Consider the following 20,478-nt stretch of genomic DNA (forward strand, 5'->3'; position numbering starts at 1 on the left):
TTTACTGCCTTCTGCTTCTTTATGCAGACTGGACTCTGAATGACTGAACTCACTGTGTTATTCATAAAATCTGGCACAGAGACAACCAATTTTTCATTTTGTCTAGAGTAACCAAAGTGTTAAATTCTAAGTAACATGGACAGATTCTGGTACCAACTCCCCCAGTGCAATTGCTCCATAGTAATTCCAATCAGGTGACTGGGAGCAGAATTCTGCGGGGATATGGGATGGTAGATATAAGAATGTCTTCATAATTTTTGCAGCTTCTGGGACATTCTGTGATCAGGTAATTTTCTCTTCAGAAAAAATTTATGTCGCATATTTAACCAAAACTGGTAGACCTATTTCTCATTTAAACCAGGTGGAATTTTTCTATGTTAGAGTACTGATGTTGCACTGGTGTGGAGGGCTTTCTAAAGGTGGAGCTGTTTTCAAAAAGGCTTTTTTTTTATACCATCACGTTTAAATTATATTTAAAATGCAACAGCAATGAGACCCTTTGTGAAAGCAAGCCCTAATAAGTATTTAATAAAAAAATAAATCAAACTTTTTGTACACAGCTCTTTTTTCCAAAGCAAAGCAAAAGAAAAAAACAACTGAATATCCAACAGAGCTGAAACTTGATACTTAAAAAGTTTCACAAGAGGCTAAGAGTGTGAATTAATAAGTAGTCGTTAGGCCACTCTTGCTGGCTCTTCCTGAAGACTTATTACAGAACAATAATTTCTTTTTTGTTTGTTTTTCCCGCATTCCTTTATAGACTTCCATAGATACAAGGAGCAGTGCTCTCAAATTAAATACTCTTCAGAGGATGCCTACACATTCCCCACTGTTTTTGCATTGTTTCCAGGGAAACATCTCACATCTAGACACAGGGATTACACACTTGTAGCTTTCTTATAGCTCTTTGTTTATTCATGAGAGAAATGAAAGGATTTTATTCATAGGTACAATGTAGTTTTTCATACTGCTGTCTTGAAGGAGAGGAATCCTTTCAGAATTTAGGAAAAAATAGGTTGAAATGTGGAGAAAGTCTTAAGAAATCCTATTGCAGAAAAGAAGAGCTGTCTTTTACATAGAAACACAGTACGAATTAATTTTGGGGGGATAGTGGTTTTGTCTGCCAACATTTTCTAAATATCTCCAAACTGTAACAATTCTTAGTACTTATGATGAGGACACAATATTTTTTTCCTCTTTCAGAAAAATAATATCTATATTTTACTTTACATGAAATGATTGATTGGATACAGCAAAACTCTGAGTGAATATAGGATGTGATCTTGGAAATGTAAATAAAGATATTCTGTAAGTGGCTCAAAGGCCAAAAATCCTAATAAAAAGTAATTCCTTTAAGATTGGTCAATTGATAATTAATCTGATAATAGCAGTTTAAAAATATTTATTAGATGTTGTTTCTTTTTGAGCATGTAGTTGTCAGTGGGGTTTTTTTGAGATTTTTGCACATATTAGATTTAATGGTACATTAATGATAATTAATCCTTGCTACTTCAGCTAGTCTTCTATCTCTCTCTTTTTGGAAGTGCTTAGATGATAAATTTGATCAATAATAAATATAATACATGCTGGTGTCTTTATTTCACTAATAGTTCTGAATTATTTCCTGGCACAGACCAGGATGTGTTCAGAGTCTGAATATTTTGTGTTGCTTTTGGAAACATGGACTTGAAGTTATCCATCTTTTTCCATGGAGTAATTTTTTTTTTAAACTGCTCAGTGAATTGTGCTAGGTGTTGTCTGACTGACTAGCCCCTTCTTGCTATATTTGCCTAAGTGAGGAGAACTCAGAATAAAAAACTGCAGAAAAATTTATCCTTTTTAATTACTAGAGTTGAAACCCCTGAGGAGGAGAAATGCAATCGGAGCTTCGTGCCTGATCAGGAGCAATCTTATATTCCTGTAGTTTATACCTGCTTTGGCATTACTTGCTTCATTTCATTATTTTTATGTTATTCAACATTAGCTTAAAGAGTGCATAAAACCCATCAATTTTAATCTTTTTTAACCGTAATCTTGGATTTTTCATGTGGTACCTCATCAAGTGTAGTTCCATAGTTTCAGTGGGAAATTTCTGGCATTAGGAAAAGAATTTGCATGTGATGAGATAATTTTTTGCCAAAATAAGAATAAGGAATATGCCTGTATGTACGTAGAGTATCGCTGATAATTTTTCTAGTATTTTATTGAGGTATTTTGGCTAAATAATTTTTTTTCTTTTGTTGGAAGTGACCAGGGAAATGATTCTTAGGTTACTTAAGTATTTACTGCTCAGGTTTGTACTGAATTTCCAGTTATGTTTTGGTTTTAGTTATGTGTTAAATATTACAAGCAAAAGTCTTGAATTCTTTGGAAATGTTGTGTACTTTTGGTCCAACTGACCGGGAAGGATAAAGACCTCAGGATATATCCTCTGGGGAAGCTAGATAGTGGTAATGGAGTTGTAATAGTGAGTGAACCTGGAAAAAGCTTTTCAGTGGTTGTGGTATGTTTTGCCTCAGTACAGGTACTCTTTCATGCTTGGAAAAAACAGTAAGTTTAAGTTGTGACAGAATTTCTTGAACTAATCATCTAAACAACAATGAAATTTGACTGATGGCATTCCATCAGGTAGAAGGGCCTTGATGCCAAGCTCATCATAGTTTGGAAAGTATTGCAATAGTTAACACATATTACCTATTTTTGCTGTTTGAGCTGGATGAAAGAGTCTACCATTGCCAAGTGACGAACACTGCTTAACATTTCATGGGTTACCAGAATAACCAGATGACCTAAGAGGATATCAGGTAGTTGTATACTCTACCCTATGTGAAGTAGGAACACTGTGAAAACCAAAGAAACTGAAGTTCTTCTTTCTACATTTCCACAAGGTTACTTAAGCATTTTTTTTATTCTTAGCTTAGCTGAATTACTTGCTTTACTGGGTTGTATGTATTTTTTTCTTTCTTTATTCTTTATACATCAGACTGTGTTGGGTGTAAATGAATTTTGAATATGATAATTTTAAATAGGATATCAACTAATTTTTTCCCAAAATTAACACTTTAAGTAGTATAATTAAGCTTGCTCCTAAAGCCAAGTCATGTTGACATTACTTCAGAAAGGGAGAGGGGGAAGAACATTTACAGCCCATTTTACATGTGAGCAGCCACAGGAGTCAAATGGTGAACACCTGCTTCAGCATCATAACTGTAGTATTTTGACTTCTGCCTCAACTTCTTTGTTGTGATAAGTTGGTTTTGGTTTTTCTGGGAGGGAATGCTCTCTTTCCATGTAAGTAGGGCAAGAATTGGTTCCTTCTTGTTCCACCTGGGTAGTGGCTGAATCATTTGAGGTCACCCTGGTGCAACATGGTGTGTCACCAGGGGATGGTGGTGAAGGCTATGACTGCTATCTGTTTGCACCTCATTCCTGGAATACTCTATATGAGACCAAGACTGAAGTTGTTCTGGTGAGAAGTTGCTTTTCTTCCCAGACAGCTCTTCTGTTTACCACCTGATGAGTTGAGTTGGCCTGTGGAATTCAACTAGATAGATAGATAGATGGATAGACAGATGGATAGATAGATAGATAGATAGATAGATAGATAGATAGATAGACAGATAATTGATTGATCCACATCCAGACAGACCAGCTAGTCCAGATACTGTGTGATCGCACAGCCTGACCTTTTGCTTTGTTTAGGATTTCATCTGGAGAAAATTATTTATTACTTGCCAGTTGTTTGGTTTTGGTTTTGTTTAGCCCTGCAGAGTTTTAGAATTGCCTTCTCCCTAGGCAGTGAGGAAATTGTTGTCATTGGAAGGATGTTTGTGTCAAGGTCTGCTCAGGAGGAGACACCGCTGGCTGGACTATTGTTTTGTTAATGACATATTGGAGTAGAAAGGAGGTGGGGATAGCTGTGCTTAGAATATTGTGTGGTAAATAGTCAGTCATTGTCCAGGCAACTGTATCCTGCACTTGCTGGGGCTTGGACTGAACACTGCAAGGCTGCCATTTTTAACAACTTGGCATTTTACTCAATCTGTTTTTTCTTAGCAAGTTTACTGCTGCGTCAGAGGGGGAGCAGAGGAAGCAACGAGAGTGATAGGGATGCCAGAGGCTGCCAGAAGGCTTCATGATAGACTTTTATAACCAAACAGTTCCTTTATTTCTGACATGGTTTTTGCATCATCATATCTATTACTTTAAAATTGGCAGGGGTGCTTATGCACAGACATTGAGGCCCTGTGCAAAGCAGTTGACCATGTAAGTGGCATCCACTTTTCACAGGTGTTTCTGGTTGTAGCCTACAACCCTATCAAAATGAACCTTGGGGGAATGGTGTGGCTGTTATAAGGCTGCAGTTTAGGAAAATGCCAGCAATTGATATGCATGTTTTCAACAAAGCTGTATCATGCATGGAAAAAGAGGCACACAGATATGGTAAAGCAGATGGGATAAGTGAATTTGAGTAGGCAACACTGACCACCCACCTTGAGTTACTTTCAACTCCTACCCAGCCAGCTGTGCAAAAATTATTCTTTTCAAATATTTCTTCCAGAAATTTACTTGAGTAGTTTAGATTTTTATGCAAGGTCAATTAAAAAAAAATTTGGAAGGTGAAAAGAAATAAAACCTATTGAAATGTGCTCTACATCCTTAAACATTTCTAAATGGAGCCAAAAGCAACAAAACTTTTGGAAATATATATCCAGCTGGGGAACATTTTTAAGTGACCTAAATGAAACCCTTTGTTTACTTAGACTGAGGAGTAATCAAGACCTGGATTTTAGTAGACCTCATCATACATACTAGTCATGTTAATGTGAGGTAGAAGGATTAAAATAATCAAAAATGTAATTATTTCTGGATCTTTCTCTGTTTACTTTCACTTAGGTGTGTATAATAGTAGCCAATTTTATTTAACACCTTAGACCAGGTCCTTGGCAGTATTCCCACCTTTTCCTGATGGGGAAGATGAGGTATGCCTGAAGCACTGTTGCACTTTGACCGTGCTTAGGTAGGTTAATGATATTACAAGATGGCACAAGTTAGAGAACTTGCAAGTACTGAAGTTTGACATTTGGAATTTTCCTTCAGCAGGAAATGACTATATTTCAAAATCTTATTTCTTTTGAGATGAGATGAAAAGAACAATGAAAAAAAATTCCCTTTTTTAATGAAACAAAAGGACCTCAAAGATGTTATCAGAATGTTTTACTTCTGTAAAAATGAAGCTTTTTGTTCCAATTTAAAGGCACTATTGTAGGGGGTTGGGATGCTAAATACAAAGATTTTGAAAGAAAAAAAATTAAATATGGGTACTATCTTGTCAGATTCCTTTTTTACTTTTTCAGTATGCTTTTAGAAAAAAATACATTCAGATACATTCAATGAGACTGACACATTCCTGTGGAATTGGTTGAGTTTTTTTCCTCTGAAAGAGTTTCAGCAAGCCATAGTCATAAAACTGCTTGAATGCACCCAGACTGCCAATCTGGTCCCTGGCAGAGCTGAGGTTCAGGGGAGTCACTATATGAAAAAAACCTCTTTAAGTCTATCCTAAATCCTCTCTCAAGACCAGATTCGAGGCTTCATTGGACTTTCACAGAGTTCATATAAAACATTTTTAACTTCTTCTACTTTGAGCACTCATTTTCCAGAGGAGATGAAGGGACTTGTGGGCTGACTTGTGCCTGCTGACTGTAGGCTCACTCCTGGTAGGTCACCTTTGCACATCCACCAGGAGTGTGCATGGATTTTGAGGTAAATCATTAAAGCCATTTGTTTATGTTATTCATAGAGTCTTAATTGAACACAGCGTGCACGTTTATGGAATTATTCTGTGAATTGGCTGTTTGGATCAATTTTTCATAGCATCTTCAATCTACATCAAGTACAATCAATGTAATAAAAACATGATAGGAGGGTAAAGATTCACACACCTCCCTTTGGTTTTTGTTGTTGCCACTGTGCTTTTCATAGCAGATTTTTACAATCTGTTCCTGCAATGACTTTCTCAGAGTAGTGTTTTTTTTAACAAGTAAGGGTCTGATCAATAGCTTGTTATGAAGGCTGAGACACCTGAGGAGCTGTCATTTAGCAGCCTACCTGAACTGATAGTCTTCTCCCTTGATAATCTGACTGTACTTCATATTTGAAGTGTATTAAATATTAGGTATTTTGCTTGCCTCCTGGTCCCAGTCCCAGGCACTTCTGACCTTGATCTGAGAGCACCTGAGCAGCTGGAATTGCTGTTTCAGGCTGTCACCTGAGAGTGCAGCCTTTTTTCATCATGTGTGTGATGCAAATCTTCTGCAGGAGGTGATGACTGTGGTACCCTACAGGCTAGCTGTAGCAAAGAAGAAGACACACATAAAAATAAATGTAGAATATCTGTCTGTGGGGAGGGAATGAGGTGCCTTACCAGAGAAGTCAGAGTAGTTGCCAAGTATTCAGAAGGGAAAAACTCCAAGATTTTAAACATTTTTATCTTAAATATGAATTATTTATTGCTTTTCTCTCTGAGACAAATGTTTTTTAATTTTGTTGCAGGCTGCTGCGTTACTTTTTTTCACAGCCACTTGATTCTACTTTGCAGAAATCTGATATACACATAGATACATACACAATGATTTAATGACATATTAGACACACTATGATCTAAATTCACCTGATATAATTCTGTTGAAGCCAAAAGCAAAATTTTCTGGTTATCAAGTGCAGGAATAAATTTGGGTAGTGCACACCATTTTTTTTCATATTAACCTGTCTTGTAGTTATGGGTTCTTGGTTGTGACCATCATGAATTTTGTGATAGTGTCACATTATGCGATGAAATGTGTGTTTTGAAACAAACAGTCCAAAGTGGTTTTTCTTTTTTCATTTCCCCCCCCCCTTTTTTTTTTTTTTTTTTTTTTTTTTGTTAAACTATATTCTAAGGAAAATACATAGCCTGACTCAAAGCCCACAGAACAATTTATTGGTTTTTTTTGTGAATTTCATCAGAGCTCAAGAGCTTCTACTAGATTTAACTTCTCACACAAAACACAGCATGTTGTTTTTTGAACTAATAAGTAGATAAATTGGATGGATCTGTATGAGAAACTCTATTATGTGTGGGATGCTAGATGGTAGTCTCATTTTGAATGGGACTTCACAAAACCATGGTAAATCTAAAAGTCTTATGAATTAAACATCTTGGATTTTGAAACTTTGGAAAATGCTGGAGTTTGTTTTCTGTTTAATTCTCTATTGAATCTTCTTTGCAGTTTATCAGAAGGTTTTTGAGAGGGATAATGCTTTTTACTATTTGCCTCCACCAGACTGATCTTGGAGAATTCTTTTAGGGTTCTTTATAAAATAGTAAAAATCTTCTAAAAAAAAAGTTACTGCAAGTTACACAATTTTTGTAACACATGAAATAGATGTAAGAAACACTCTGGGCTGCATATACACTCATCCACCTATCTGTACCATCTCTATTTCAGTGCATACCTCATCACTTTCCTCAAGAAGAGGCTTTACTGATAAATCTTCTCTAGTGTTTGTTTGGATTAGTAGTCGAAACTGACAACCCTTGGGTTTACTTTTTAGCTATTTGTTTTTTACTTTCATTTCCTTGGAGTCACAGTAACAAAGCCTCTCTTTTGAACAAGTGCTTCCTTTGCCATGTTTGCCATGAGTATGTGAACTATTGATAAACGTATTTAGAAGCCAAAGTCCTTTCCTTTAAAGTTGTCATTTCATCTTTTAATAATAGTCTCAGGTCTCTCAGGTCTTTATGTCTTAAGCTGCAGCTGGAATGGACGTGAACGTACATAAGGTCAACATAGGTCTGCTGCATCTATCTAGTTTGAAATCATTGCAAGTGTTCATGTGTCTGCCCCAAGGATTTAACAAACCAGTTCAAGAGATAAGACTTTTCCCTCTGGATGGTAGCACTTAGATTTTCATCCTAGTGCCTTTCTTCTGCTTAGGGGACAAGGTTTGGTGTTATATGAACTATATTATGATGTAGGGTTTTGACCATCTCTGTGGTTTAAGAAAATTTTTCTTTAGCTGTTAACACTGAACATCAGCAACTTGATTGCTAACAGTGTATAATCTAAGCTCTAGAAAGGAGAAGAAATTTTAATGAAAAAAAAAAAAATCTGTACTGTTTTATTAAAGTCTGGTTATTTTTTCCTTGGGGAAAAAAAAAACAAACTAAAAAAGCCACAAACCCATCCTCTCTGCCCCACACTCAGTATTTAATGAAAGATCCTCCTGCAAGTTTATTATTGGATTATCACACGTTTAGCAAAGATTCTTTTATGTGGATCTTAGTTACATGTGATATCTTGAAGAAGCTAACAAAGTGGAAGTAAGGTCTGATAGAGATCTTTGCATGTGTAAGAATTTTTGTATGTTTTCTGGATGAATTTGGAACAGATGTTGCTCATTAAATTTATTACCTACCATAAATGAGCTTAGCTTGAGCTAGTAATTTGAGGGACTCCCAGGTGTGCACTACTACTAAAGTAATGCACTGGTCAGGACTTGTTAGTCATGGTAGCCTCCAAATTACAGCCTGTCTAGTCCGATCTATGTTTTATAACTTTTTAAAATGTAAATTTCTGTGCAAAAGAATGCTACGCGTTTTGAGCATGCAATCCTAACAGCCATGTATGAAATCATAATTAATCCTTAAGACACATTAATCTATATTCCAGATTATTTATTAGTCTTGCTTAAGATCTGCACAGCACAAGTTGTCTTTCTTGCCTGTGTGCATTTCTGTATGTAGTTCCCTGGTTCTGCATATTGGTGCAGTTATTTTGTGGTGAATTCAGTGAGACTCAGAAACTTGCAAAGCTCCCTAGCAGCTTTGACTTGCCAGTCCACTTCTGGATACCGAATTCCCATGTATTTTTACATTCTCAGTTTCATGAGGAAGGTGTATTATTCTTGGTCAATTTCCTTTCATGGAAATATGATTACTCGGTATGATGAGTGTTGCAGTTTGCTAAAATGTATGGGTTATTAGACATTGATATTTTATTAAACATGCTTCTCCATGTCATATTGCAAATCCTGGACAAACAACTTAATTTTTACTTTTCTGCTTGAACAATATCTGAAAGAGAGGTCTTGGAGGGCTCAGATAAATGACTGTTTATATTTTCTTCTGTGGTATTAGACAGCTTCTGCAGATATTTCTAACCTACTGGAGTAAGGAAGAGAGAGAAATCATTTCTTTATGAGCATTGCATGAAACAACTCCCAGCTATCACATATGAGGGAGAAAGATGTTTCAGTTCTGTAGTCAACTAAAAAAGATGCCATAGCACAAAGTAAGCACAAAGTAAGCATGAGGCTTCATAGAGGCAATCAGAAACTATGTTCAGGCAGAAACTGTGTTCATTCAGAAACTATGTTTAAAAAACTCTTTGTGGTTGCACTGGGAATCTTGGGCTTAGTGTCACAAAAACTTGAGTATTTTAGTGGATATACAGAATTTGCTGAAGGTGATATATTGTTTGTAAGACTAGCATGGATTTTAATTTTTCCGAAGTTTTTTAGCAATTAGATCAAAGCCTTGGATTTGAGGCACCTTATTACGTTTTCTTTGTAAAATGGACCTGAATTTGCCATCTACTCTTCAAAAATGAAGATTCAGTAATTTGTTGGGATTTTAGCCATAAACACAGTGTGAGGTATTAGAGTGTTTGTTCTCAACACAGTTTCAGTGATCTTTTCATGAACCATCTTGCAGTCCATTTGCAGACACAAAATACCCCAAGCCAAAGAGTCACAAACCCTTCTACAATGCTGTGCATCAGTTCATGTCATTTAATGCTTTCTTTTCTGGAATGATCGTCTTGATTATCTCTGAGCGCTCAGAGTAGTCATGGAAGTTAAGTGATGGTAGTAAGTAAGGTAATAAAATTCAAAGTAATAAAATAGTTGGCTTGTCAGATTCTCAGGTTTTACACCTTGAAAATAATTTAATGAGAAAGATTTACTTAAAAATTGTACTCTGTCATATACTAGGTATGTCAAAATGCCTGAAAATATTCTTTGCCTGCAAAATACCTGCAAAAAAATGACATCAAATAGTTGCTCTCAGCAGCCATGGCTGACAGGACTGAAGGGCAGGAGTCTTGCATGTTTGTTCAGATTCTCTACTGGCAGATGCAGACAACTGGCTCTTGGCTACACCAGTTTATACCAGCAAACAGTATTTTTACTTTTGACAAGGTAGATATAAACATAGACTAGGAAGAAAGATACATGAATAACAGCAAAAAAATTCCATCTTTCAGTTATCTTAGCCTGAAATTTGGCCTCTTCCTGATTCTTGTATGTTGTTGGTGGTTTTCCCTTTTGTTTGATTAGGATATTTTGTTTGTTTGGGTTTTTTGTTTGCTTGTTTTCTTTTGGTTTTTTTAATAATGGTAGCATCTATTTTCTGGAATAGGTTTCAAGTAATGTTTCTGCTGAGAGGGTACATTTAAAAAGTATCTATAGAATTTCAGATATGCAGAATTCACAAGAGCTTCTTCAGCAGAAACCTTGCTTATTTAGAGCTTCCTTCCTCTATCAGTTTGGCCACTGAGAAAAAACTTCGAGAGTTTCATGAACTTTGGGAGTGCGTAAATAATTCAAAGTCAGTGTTAAGCAGGATAAAATAGCCTGACTTTACTTATGTTACTGTCTGAATGGTGAACTATTTTCCCGTCTGTTACAGTTTTTATTTTTTATTTTCTTCATAATACCTTATAATGCCAAATAGCAACAACTTTGTTATGCAAGACTTTATTTACTGACCTACGGTCCAAGTGTAAAGAATAGAGTAACTGATGTAGGTTTTTTGGTATTCCTAGTAATACTAAAAATATATGGGGTTTCAGAGCCGTATTAGGTGTGTCCTGTTTTATTTTAGATTTTTCCTTGCTTAGCATTGTTTAGATTCAGTTTTTTGTAAAGGTTAATTAGTGTCTCAGATCCATGGGAGCAGCTGCTGTAGGTTGGGACCAGAGTCTTCTGGTCTTGAAATTATTTTCATCTTGTTCATTTCTTATCTCTGCTGAACAATGTAAGATAAGTTAACTCAGGTGTAGATTGGACTTTAAACACGTGTGTCAATCAACAGCATCATGTTATCCCTTTGTTCAGTATACACAAAGGCTTCACCTGGAAATTCAAATGCTGTGTCTACACTTCATGCTGATAGAAGAACACACTGAATTTATTATGTTTCTCTTTGATTATTTCTTTTAGTTTTTTGGGTTTTTTTTTCCTGATAGATTGCTTGTACTTCATATGTCTACTGTAATGCGCAAACGTCACTGCCACTTTAGGGATTATGAAAAGTTCTCTTTTTTTTGCAGATCATCCGGTGAATGAATTTTTGGATCTGTTCAGTCGCCACATGCTTCCTCATGCAATAGATGAACCCCACACTGATGCAGAATCAACTCAGACTGAACCCTGTACTTCAGACTCTGTGCAGGATTCGTCTGAATATATAATATTGGATCCTTTCTTTCCAAACTTTATAGAGTTTGAAGAAGAGGAAGATTGTGAAAATACTACTGATGTTACAACTCCTCCAGCTTTGCAGTTCATCAATGGAAAACAACAAGTTACTAGTGCACCTAAGAGCACAAAAGCTGAGGAAGCAAGAAGTGATCAAATTGAAAGTGTTGCACATTCCAAAAATGTAACCTTTTCTCAAATCAATGAAACAAACACATTTATAATGGCTGAAACTGAAGCTTCTGGTACTATGCAACCAAGCAAAGCTGGAGAAGTTATAGGGGCATTTGAAGTTACACAACCAACAGCAGATGTTGCAATGTTAGAACCTGTTTATAGTGGTGAGTCAGAAATTGCAACAACAGATAAATCAATGGTCATTACTTCTTCCTATGAGCAGTCTCAGCAAACAAATAAAGAGACTGTAACATGGCATGGAGCTAAGGAGAGGTCTACTATGGATGCAAAAAACTTCCTTTTGGTTACTAGTGAATCTTCTGGAGATGGCTCCACTGAATCAGATTTATCCAGTTCTGTCTTCTCAGAAATTGTGACCATGTCAAGAAAAAAAGATGATGAAAAAAAATCTGGTATAACTTCTGCTTCTGATGCTACTGTGGAAAGTTCTACTGTAATGGCTTCTCTGGATGCATTTCTTAATACTGCTACTGCAAGCATGAGTGTGAAACACCTTATTCCAGAAGAGGCAAGTCCTGCTCCAGGAGATCATTCTAAATCAACTGTTAAATTTAATACAAATTCCCCTGTTGAAAATCTCCTGGAAACAAGTGTCCATACAGCGAAGCCTGAGATAAGTGCTGCTTCTTTTATAGTTCTAGATGGCTCTGGAGATGTAGAAAAGGATATCACTATAAGTTCAGCCAAGGCAATGGAAACAGCAGTAACAGAAACGCTTTCAATGCAAGATATTTCTTTAGGCTCTGGCACAGTGTTGCCAACAGAAATTTCTGTAAACATTTTAGGAATCACCTCTGCTCTGCCCAGAGGCACAAGCAGTCTTTATTCTGCTTTTGATAAAAGTTCAGAGGTAACAGATGCCACCAATTCTGTGTCTGAGTTTAGTACAGAAAATGTTGCTAGCTCTCTTGTAACAGGAAAGAATACTGAAGATGAAAAAGAAATACAGACCTCTATTTATTCAAGTCAGGAAGATTCATCTTCTGCTACAGAGGGAAGTCTGGAGCTTAGTGAACTTGGGACCACTACTAGTGAAATCAGAACTTTAAATCAAGAGCCCACTCTGCTCAGAAAAACAGGACCAGTAACAGGTACTGTAAGTTCTGAAATAAAAAAGATCACCACCGTTCCTCTCTTGAGAGAGAAGAAGTTTTTTATAAATGAAGGATCAGCAGAAGAACCATCAGACATATTTTCAGGGGGTCCCACAAGCAAAGTGGTAAGTACTGACTCCCCATTTATTGATCCAGGTTCTGGAGACATAGATGTTATCGAGTCTGCTACTTTGACTTCAGTTCCATTAAGGCCTGTCATTGAAACACAAGCAGAAAAGCATGAAGAAAAAGGTTACAGCATAGATGATGTTTCACTGAAGAATGCAAAAACAGAAGGACATGCAAGAACAGATGAATCATCAGTATCAGTTTCAAGTACTGGGTCGGATGGCTTGACAAAAGAGTTTGGAGCAGCAAGTCAATTGTCCCAGCATGTGTTTAGTACAGGAAACCCAGGAGAAAAAACCCAGGAAACAGAACCACTTTACACAGCTCCTTCTGAAGTAAAATCTAATCCAGTTTCTAAAGAAGAAGCAACATCTCACCTGGCACCAGGAGTTCAAACTGAAGATGGAGAAACAGGTGAGGTCACATCATCTCCAGTATCAGGTGTTAATAGCAGGCCTCATGGCATCATGGTGACACATGCAGAAGGCAAGAATGCACAAGTTAGTTCCCCAGCTGTCTCAGTAGGCAAGATTTTCCTGATTGAGCATGGCTCTGGAGAGGAATTCAAAGGTGACAGCGACACCACAAAACTCATGTCTAATGGGCCTAGTGAAGAAATACTTCAAAGTAATTTCACATTTATTGATCAGGGATCTGGAGAAGCAGAAACATTCATTGAATCATTCACAAAAACAGCAGTTTTACCCACTGGGAGACCAGAAACACAAGAGCAGTATGACAAAAAAGGTGTCAGCACACCATCTGTAGGTCATGACTTCACTACAGAATCTGTTGAGCAAGTCACAAGTACTGAATATGAAGTAACCACAGTGGGAAGTGTAACTGACAAGCAAATGGAAGAGATAACAATTGAACTGACAGGGACACCTTTTAGTATGAAGATTCCTCTGGTGGAAGATAACCATTCCAGGGAAGATGGGCTAAGAGAAATTTCACCAAAAGCTACAGCATTTTCTGAAGAAACAACAGCAGACCCATTTTTTAAGAGTACACAGGCTAACAATGAACATCTGGGATTTTTACATTTTCCAACTGTCAGTCCATATTCAGAAGAAAAGGATCTAGAAACTGAATCTGTTAAAAACATACTGACATTTAATAATGACAGAGTAACTGAGCCTGCAAGGATTGAAAGGAAATATATAAGCTCTCCAGTTACAGATATAGAGCAAGAGGAAGAGTTGGTAAAAAATATTTTCCCTACAAAAGATATTCTGGGATCACTCCTGACACCTGAAGAAGAAAAAGTAACAAATAATGAGCTCATTGGTGATCCATTATTTTCAGGACAAGGATCAGGAGATGACCTTGTTGTTGTTGTTTCTTCTGTAGTGCCATTGGCTGTCAAAGAAATCATGAGTACTTCTAGTCCTCATTCTTCTCATTCTGCAGATAAGGGACCCAAACTTGCAACTGACGAGACACAAGACTTTGAAAGAGCAAGTACTGAATCAGATGCTGAAGTTAATGAAGAAGTTACAAGTGCTGTAACTGAGCTGCTGTCTGAAACAGATCAGTTCCCCAACTCAGTGATCACCAGTACTCCAGCTTTAATAGAAGAGAATTCCCAGACCTTCAGTTCTAAAGAGATTAAAGAAAGGACACATTATTTTGTTGCAATTGAAGAACTTCAGAATAAGGAAACTAACTATAGGAGAGGAGAAAATGAAACAGATAGGAGATCAGCTACTTCAGAAGCTGTTTCTCAAGAGGAAACTTCAGATTTACTGATTAAAGATGACATAACTCCTGTTTCTGTAATACTGAGTGGAGCTCCTAATCTTGAAACAGAAGAATCGTTTGTAATATCAACAACAAAAATGCCAGGCAGTGTATTTCCTGAAAGCTCTGGTGAAGGATCTGGCTGGGTTGGTGTTTTGGATTCATCTTCCCCTGATATGTTTACTCATTTGTCTATACCACCGGTGACAAAAGTAGAACTAAATAATTCTTCTAGTGTTCCTGGGGAAGTTTATTCTGAAGCTATGACAACTGAAGCACCAATAGATGGATCACAGACTGTGATTTCAGGACTAGGAACCCCTTCTACAGAAGAAAAAGAGATCATGGCAAATTCATCTTCAGCTCAACCAGACATGGCTACATCAGAAGAACAAACAACTGATAGTGGAATATATGACAGAATTATTCCTGTGCTTGATGATAAAAGAAGAGTTGTATTGAATGTTTCTGTTTATGGTGGTATTACACTAATTGAAGAAAGACTTCCAATCCCATCAGAAGACACAACTATTATTGACATGGATCACTCAAAGTCAATGCTTGAAGATATAATAAGTGTCCAGACTATGCCAAATCCTGTCATAGAATCAGCATATGACAGTGATGATAGCATGACACAGGGAGGGGAAAAATATGATTCAACACCTAAGTTTTCAATAAACAAAGATAAGACATCTGGATCTGGTGATAGTCTTGCTTTGATTACTTCCAATCAGCCAAGCAGTGAATCAGTAACAACTGGGCACAGACTAAAATCAGAGGACAAGGATCTGGGTTCAGGGAACGACATGAACTTTGCTACAGAAACTGTTATCACTACCAAAATTTCTGAGCTCCGTACTTTCCTTCCAACAGTACCATCACTGGCAAGCCCTCATGTGCCTACTGAGTCTAAACATGTTGTATCAAGCACAACAGAAGATACCTATGAGCTGAACACTTCAGCAAACAACCAAGTAATATCACATCAAAGTGAAACAATCTCTGTCTCTGGCTTTTCTGGAATGGGCCAAGAAGAAATGGATGAAAAGCAGCCTCTGGTTCCTTCTTTTCCACCAGTTTTAACTACTGAGACAGAGAAGGCTTTGACAACTGACATGCTTGATGTAAGTATTGTCACCACACAGCATACATTCCAATCGTCAACTTTATCATCTGACAAGAATGAAGAAAATCATCCTACAGTATACACAAACTCAAAATCAGCATCAGCAGAGTATGAAGAAACAGATTCAGTGAGCTTTTCTTCTGCATCTCAAACTCCTAAATCCTCAGTAACTGTTCAGTTAGTTAATGGAGTATCTGAGTATCCAGAGGTAGTCATTCCAAGTACAGTATCATCAAATACTTCAGATCAGTCTTTTCATTCATCAGAAGGGACCTTCAAAGAGGTTAGTTCTGATATTGCTGCGACTTATAAACCACCCACTACAGATGTTGTCGACAGAACAGAGTCTTTTCTACCAGAGTTTTCTCCCAAGCCTGTTTCAGAAAGCACAGCTACTGAAAGTGCTCCTATTTTTAATAGACCTGCAACAGACAGGACAGAGGAGACAGAAACCTTTGTAACTGATTCGGCTGTTGAGGAAGAAGCTTCTGTTTCTGGAGATTCTTCATCGATACGTACCTTGCCTACTGCTTTTCTGAATTTTGGAGAACACGTAAGCACAGATGTTCCAAAAGTTAGCACAGTGGAAGTTGAGGTTTCCTCAGGAAGAATGAACAACCCTCACCAAGAAGTTGATAGGAGCACTGAGAGAGAGTTCCAATGGATTTTTTCCACACCTGCTCCAGATTCACCCAACAGTATTGAAAGTGAAGTTTTTAAACCTGACCAGGAATCAGTTACAGTGCTAGCTTCATCTTCACAGCCTTTAGATAGAAACACAGAAACACAGTCAGGTTTGTTTGGTGTAGAGGATGTCACAAAAATTTCTTCTAACATTGCAACAAGCAGCACTGCCCCTGGAAACAGTCCATATGAAAATGAGCAGCCAACAATAAGCTCTAAGGAGCCAGATACTACTGAACTTGTAACATCATCATTTTCCCTTCCTGAAGTCACTAATGGATCAGATTTCCTGAGTGGCACCAGTGTGGGTTCAGTTGAAGGCACAGCAGTGCAAATTCCAGGTAACTTCCAAATATGATCTGTATGTTGTATTTGTTTCTTGTGATACTTGTGTGTCTTAACTCCAATAAGATGTATGACACTCAGAGCACCGTATGAAATAACAACAGATCTTGTGAGCCTCAAGCTTTGAAATCAGCATGATTGTATACTCTGCAAAGTGAAGGAGCATGGGGGTACCAAAACTCAAGCTCAGTAACCTTTCCTGAGTGTTTGCATCGTGGACCTCTGGATCAAACTTGAGGTGACCAGACAGGAAGGTAACATTGATTGTGGTAGAGAATTCAGATGTAATTATTTAATTTTGCAGTTTCTAACAGATAATTTCATCTGATAGCTCTTCTGTGTTGGCATTGTGACAGTACTTATATAATTGGTTTATAGATAAGGTTGTGTTACAACATCTTGCAGTTTACTTACAGAGCAGATCCAGTGCACATTTTCAGATCAGAATTTTCTATAGTAATTAACTTCTCTTAACCTGTGATGCTAATATCCAGTCAAGAAAAAAAAAAAAAAGAGACTTCACGTTTTCAGCCTGTCTGTAGATTTAAGTGGTTGATACAGTGTCTGTCTCTAACAAATTAAATATCTTTTTCTTAGATGTTATCTGCCACAGTATATTGTTTTACATAATTGTTATTAGGTACCATTTAATTTAATATACAGATGAAGCAGATATGGTCAGTATGAGTAACATAGCTTCAATTAATATTTTATGTAGGTATTACTGAAGAAAGAACATAGCTGGCTTAATTTTATAGGATTTTCTATTTATTTTTTCCTCAAATAAGCCAGACAACTGCCAATTTGAAATTGTTTAATTAAAAAATATCTAGTCCATAGGAGGGCAAACAAGTAGTAAAACACACAATTAACATTGTAAGGTACTTAATATAGGCCTACATTTGTGACTTACTATGAAGCAGTCCTCAAGCAAGCACCCTATTTAATGGAAGATGATCAGATTCTTTTCAAAACCTCCAAAGAAAGATCCTGCCTATTTAATTGCAATCCCAAATTTGTGTAGGTGAGATTTTCCTCTGGAGGTTTTCAACTGAACCTTGTGCTTTCCATAGACTGGAAAAGGGAGCCTGGTACTTGAAGAAGATTTCTTTGAGGTCTTAACTTGCAAGAGTAAAATAAATATTACCCGTATTTTATTTCACAAACCACAGTCAGATTGTTTTGGAGAAATGTAACCAAAACTCTACACTTTTCTCATGGCTCTGAATTATTTTACTTTACAGTATTCTTAAACCCATTCTGTAAGTTTTCAAAGCCAGGGCTTCTTGTGTCCTGGGGGGACTGTCTTCACAATTTCCCTCTAACTCTGAGAAGATAATAAGTGGAAACCATTGCCTGGTGGGTACTTGTTTATGAGTGATTGCTCTTAGCCATTAAATCAAATACAAATACCTAGGTACCTAAACTCAGTTGAAATAAGCATCACAAGAAGGCACAAAGATCTCCAAGGAAAAACTATTTAAATGGTAACTCCCCTAACAACTGAGGATTTCACAGCAGGTAAGGTTTTATCTTAATGTTTAGTTCAGATATTAATATATTCATATTTATTTGTGTTCTTGAAATGTGTTTATAAGAAAGACAAGTGGGAAATATGCATGTGTGAAAGTATCCTGTCAAAGAAATCATCTGTGGGCAAGGGCTGAAAAAATATAACAAAGTGAAGCAACTGCAGCTAGCCAGTATGTTCTGTGTACCCAGTCATTCTACATAAACTAACACTGTTAAAAAAAAAGCAGCATTTTCCATTCATTTTGCATATGTTTAACTGTTTTCAGCTATAATTAATCGTCATGTCATTCAAACTAAATCCTCAACAGAATATCATGACTGCCAGATAGTAGTACAAATTGCTATGAAAAAATGTAAATCTGAAGGTTATTTATACTGGTTCATAGTAAGTGCCATGTTTCTAAAGTTGAAAATAGTGATGCATGTAAATAAGCTCTACTGTTTTAAAAAGCTCTCTTATTCTCAGTAGTTTATTCTCTTAATAGGGTTTCTGTAACTATAGTAAAGCCTGCAACGTCAGTGCAGAAACAAAGATTTCTACTTCCAAAAAACAAAAAAAAAGCTACCAGTTCCTTGAAACTACAGTCAAATTTCTTTTTTCTACTCATCTAACAGGCCAAGATCCATGCAAAAGCAACCCCTGCCTTAATGGTGCTACCTGTTACCCGCGTGGTTCATTTTACATCTGTACATGTTTGCCAGGCTTCAGTGGCGAGCAGTGTGAATTGGGTAAGCTGGTGCTACCTAGATAATGTTTAAGTTGAGTTTTCACACATGGGATCTGCAGGAGTGATGCGTTTTGAAGCTGAAAATTACAACAGACATTTCAAAAACTCTACAGTGAGGCCTCACTTAGGAAGAAAACAGTGACATGAGGCAGGCCCACTTAAACTTTTTCTCTGTCCCCATAAAGTGCACAGTGTGTTTGCATGCAAAAATAAGAGGGTTCATAACATTAACTTCATAAATGCATCTGAAAAAACCCCCCAAAAAACATTATTATTTAAGTCAGTTCTTAGGAGCTTTCTGAAATTATTTGAAAGGCTGGTAAAATGAACTAATCCCTCACGTGACTGGGAAGCTGTGAACTGAATGCCAGATTGATATGTTTTGAAGGAAATTATAAATATGATCATAATCATATACATCTTTGGTATAAATTAGTATTTTTGTAACTCTTTCATCTTCAATTTTCCTGAGACATCTGTGTTTATCTGCTATGACTATGGTTTTCAGAACACTAACAAGAACAGAATAACCATTTTTTATGTCAAACCATCAAGCCAAGCTATGATAAAAGTGGTAGTTTGGCTGCTTAGTGTAAAGCAGATTTAGGCTTTGGGAAAGTTGTAATTTTCATTCCCTGATAAATACCGTGGCTTTTCCTGCTACACAGTTGTCTGCTAAATTTGACAGAAAAAACTCATTCTAAAATGAGTTCAATTCATCATATGTAGCTTGGGAGAAAAAATCCAAAAACAACCCCACCCAAAGGCTGATATCAGTGCAGCCTAGCTGTCAGGATTACTATGGTTTGTTTGTGTCCTGCAAGACAGAGTGTGATTAAAAAAATAATTACTGAGTGTTTTTCCCTGCTTCCCTAACTCATGTTGGTAAGTTTACTTGTTCTCTAGTGCATTGCTGATAGGAGATATCAAGGTGCATCTTACAAATCCTTCTTTGTCAAGGAATATGGCAAACCAGCAGTAACAGGTCAGAATCTTCTGTGGGTTTTTTTTCCAGATTATAAAGGAATAATTTGGTCACTTCTTGTCTTCTAGAACTGTTAATAGCTTATTAATAAATTGAAGTAGGAGAATCCATGGCCAATTGCCATATAGAAATATGTTCTGTAGTGCTTCACAAAGTAAACCTGAATTCAGGGATATTCTGTATAAAGGGCAAAAAACATTGACTTGAGAGCTTTACAAATGACTGAGAAAAATAAGAACCAGCATAAAATTTGAGCAGCAATAGCTTGTTAAAATAAAAACATTTTTTAAAAAGCCCTTCGCATGATGCAACAATTATTTCTAAGACTGCATAACTGTTTGTTGATTTGGGGTACATTTAATTTTTTCTTACATTTAAATAGTCAGT

General features: G+C 36.7%; 1 protein-coding gene across 1 annotated transcript in view; it reads left to right on the forward strand.

Annotated features, from left to right (window-relative positions):
- The window catches only part of VCAN (versican), a 93,637-nt gene that overhangs the window by 59,328 nt on the left and 13,831 nt on the right, over positions 1-20,478 (forward strand). The window contains exons 8-9 of the mRNA XM_030467631.1: positions 11,376-16,841; positions 18,994-19,107. Of these exons, the coding sequence (XP_030323491.1) occupies positions 11,376-16,841; positions 18,994-19,107 (5,580 nt within the window). The remainder of the gene's footprint in view (positions 1-11,375; positions 16,842-18,993; positions 19,108-20,478) is intronic.

The sequence above is a fragment of the Calypte anna genome, chromosome Z, assembly GCF_003957555.1.
Source record: "Calypte anna isolate BGI_N300 chromosome Z, bCalAnn1_v1.p, whole genome shotgun sequence".
Lineage (NCBI taxonomy): Eukaryota > Metazoa > Chordata > Aves > Apodiformes > Trochilidae > Calypte > Calypte anna.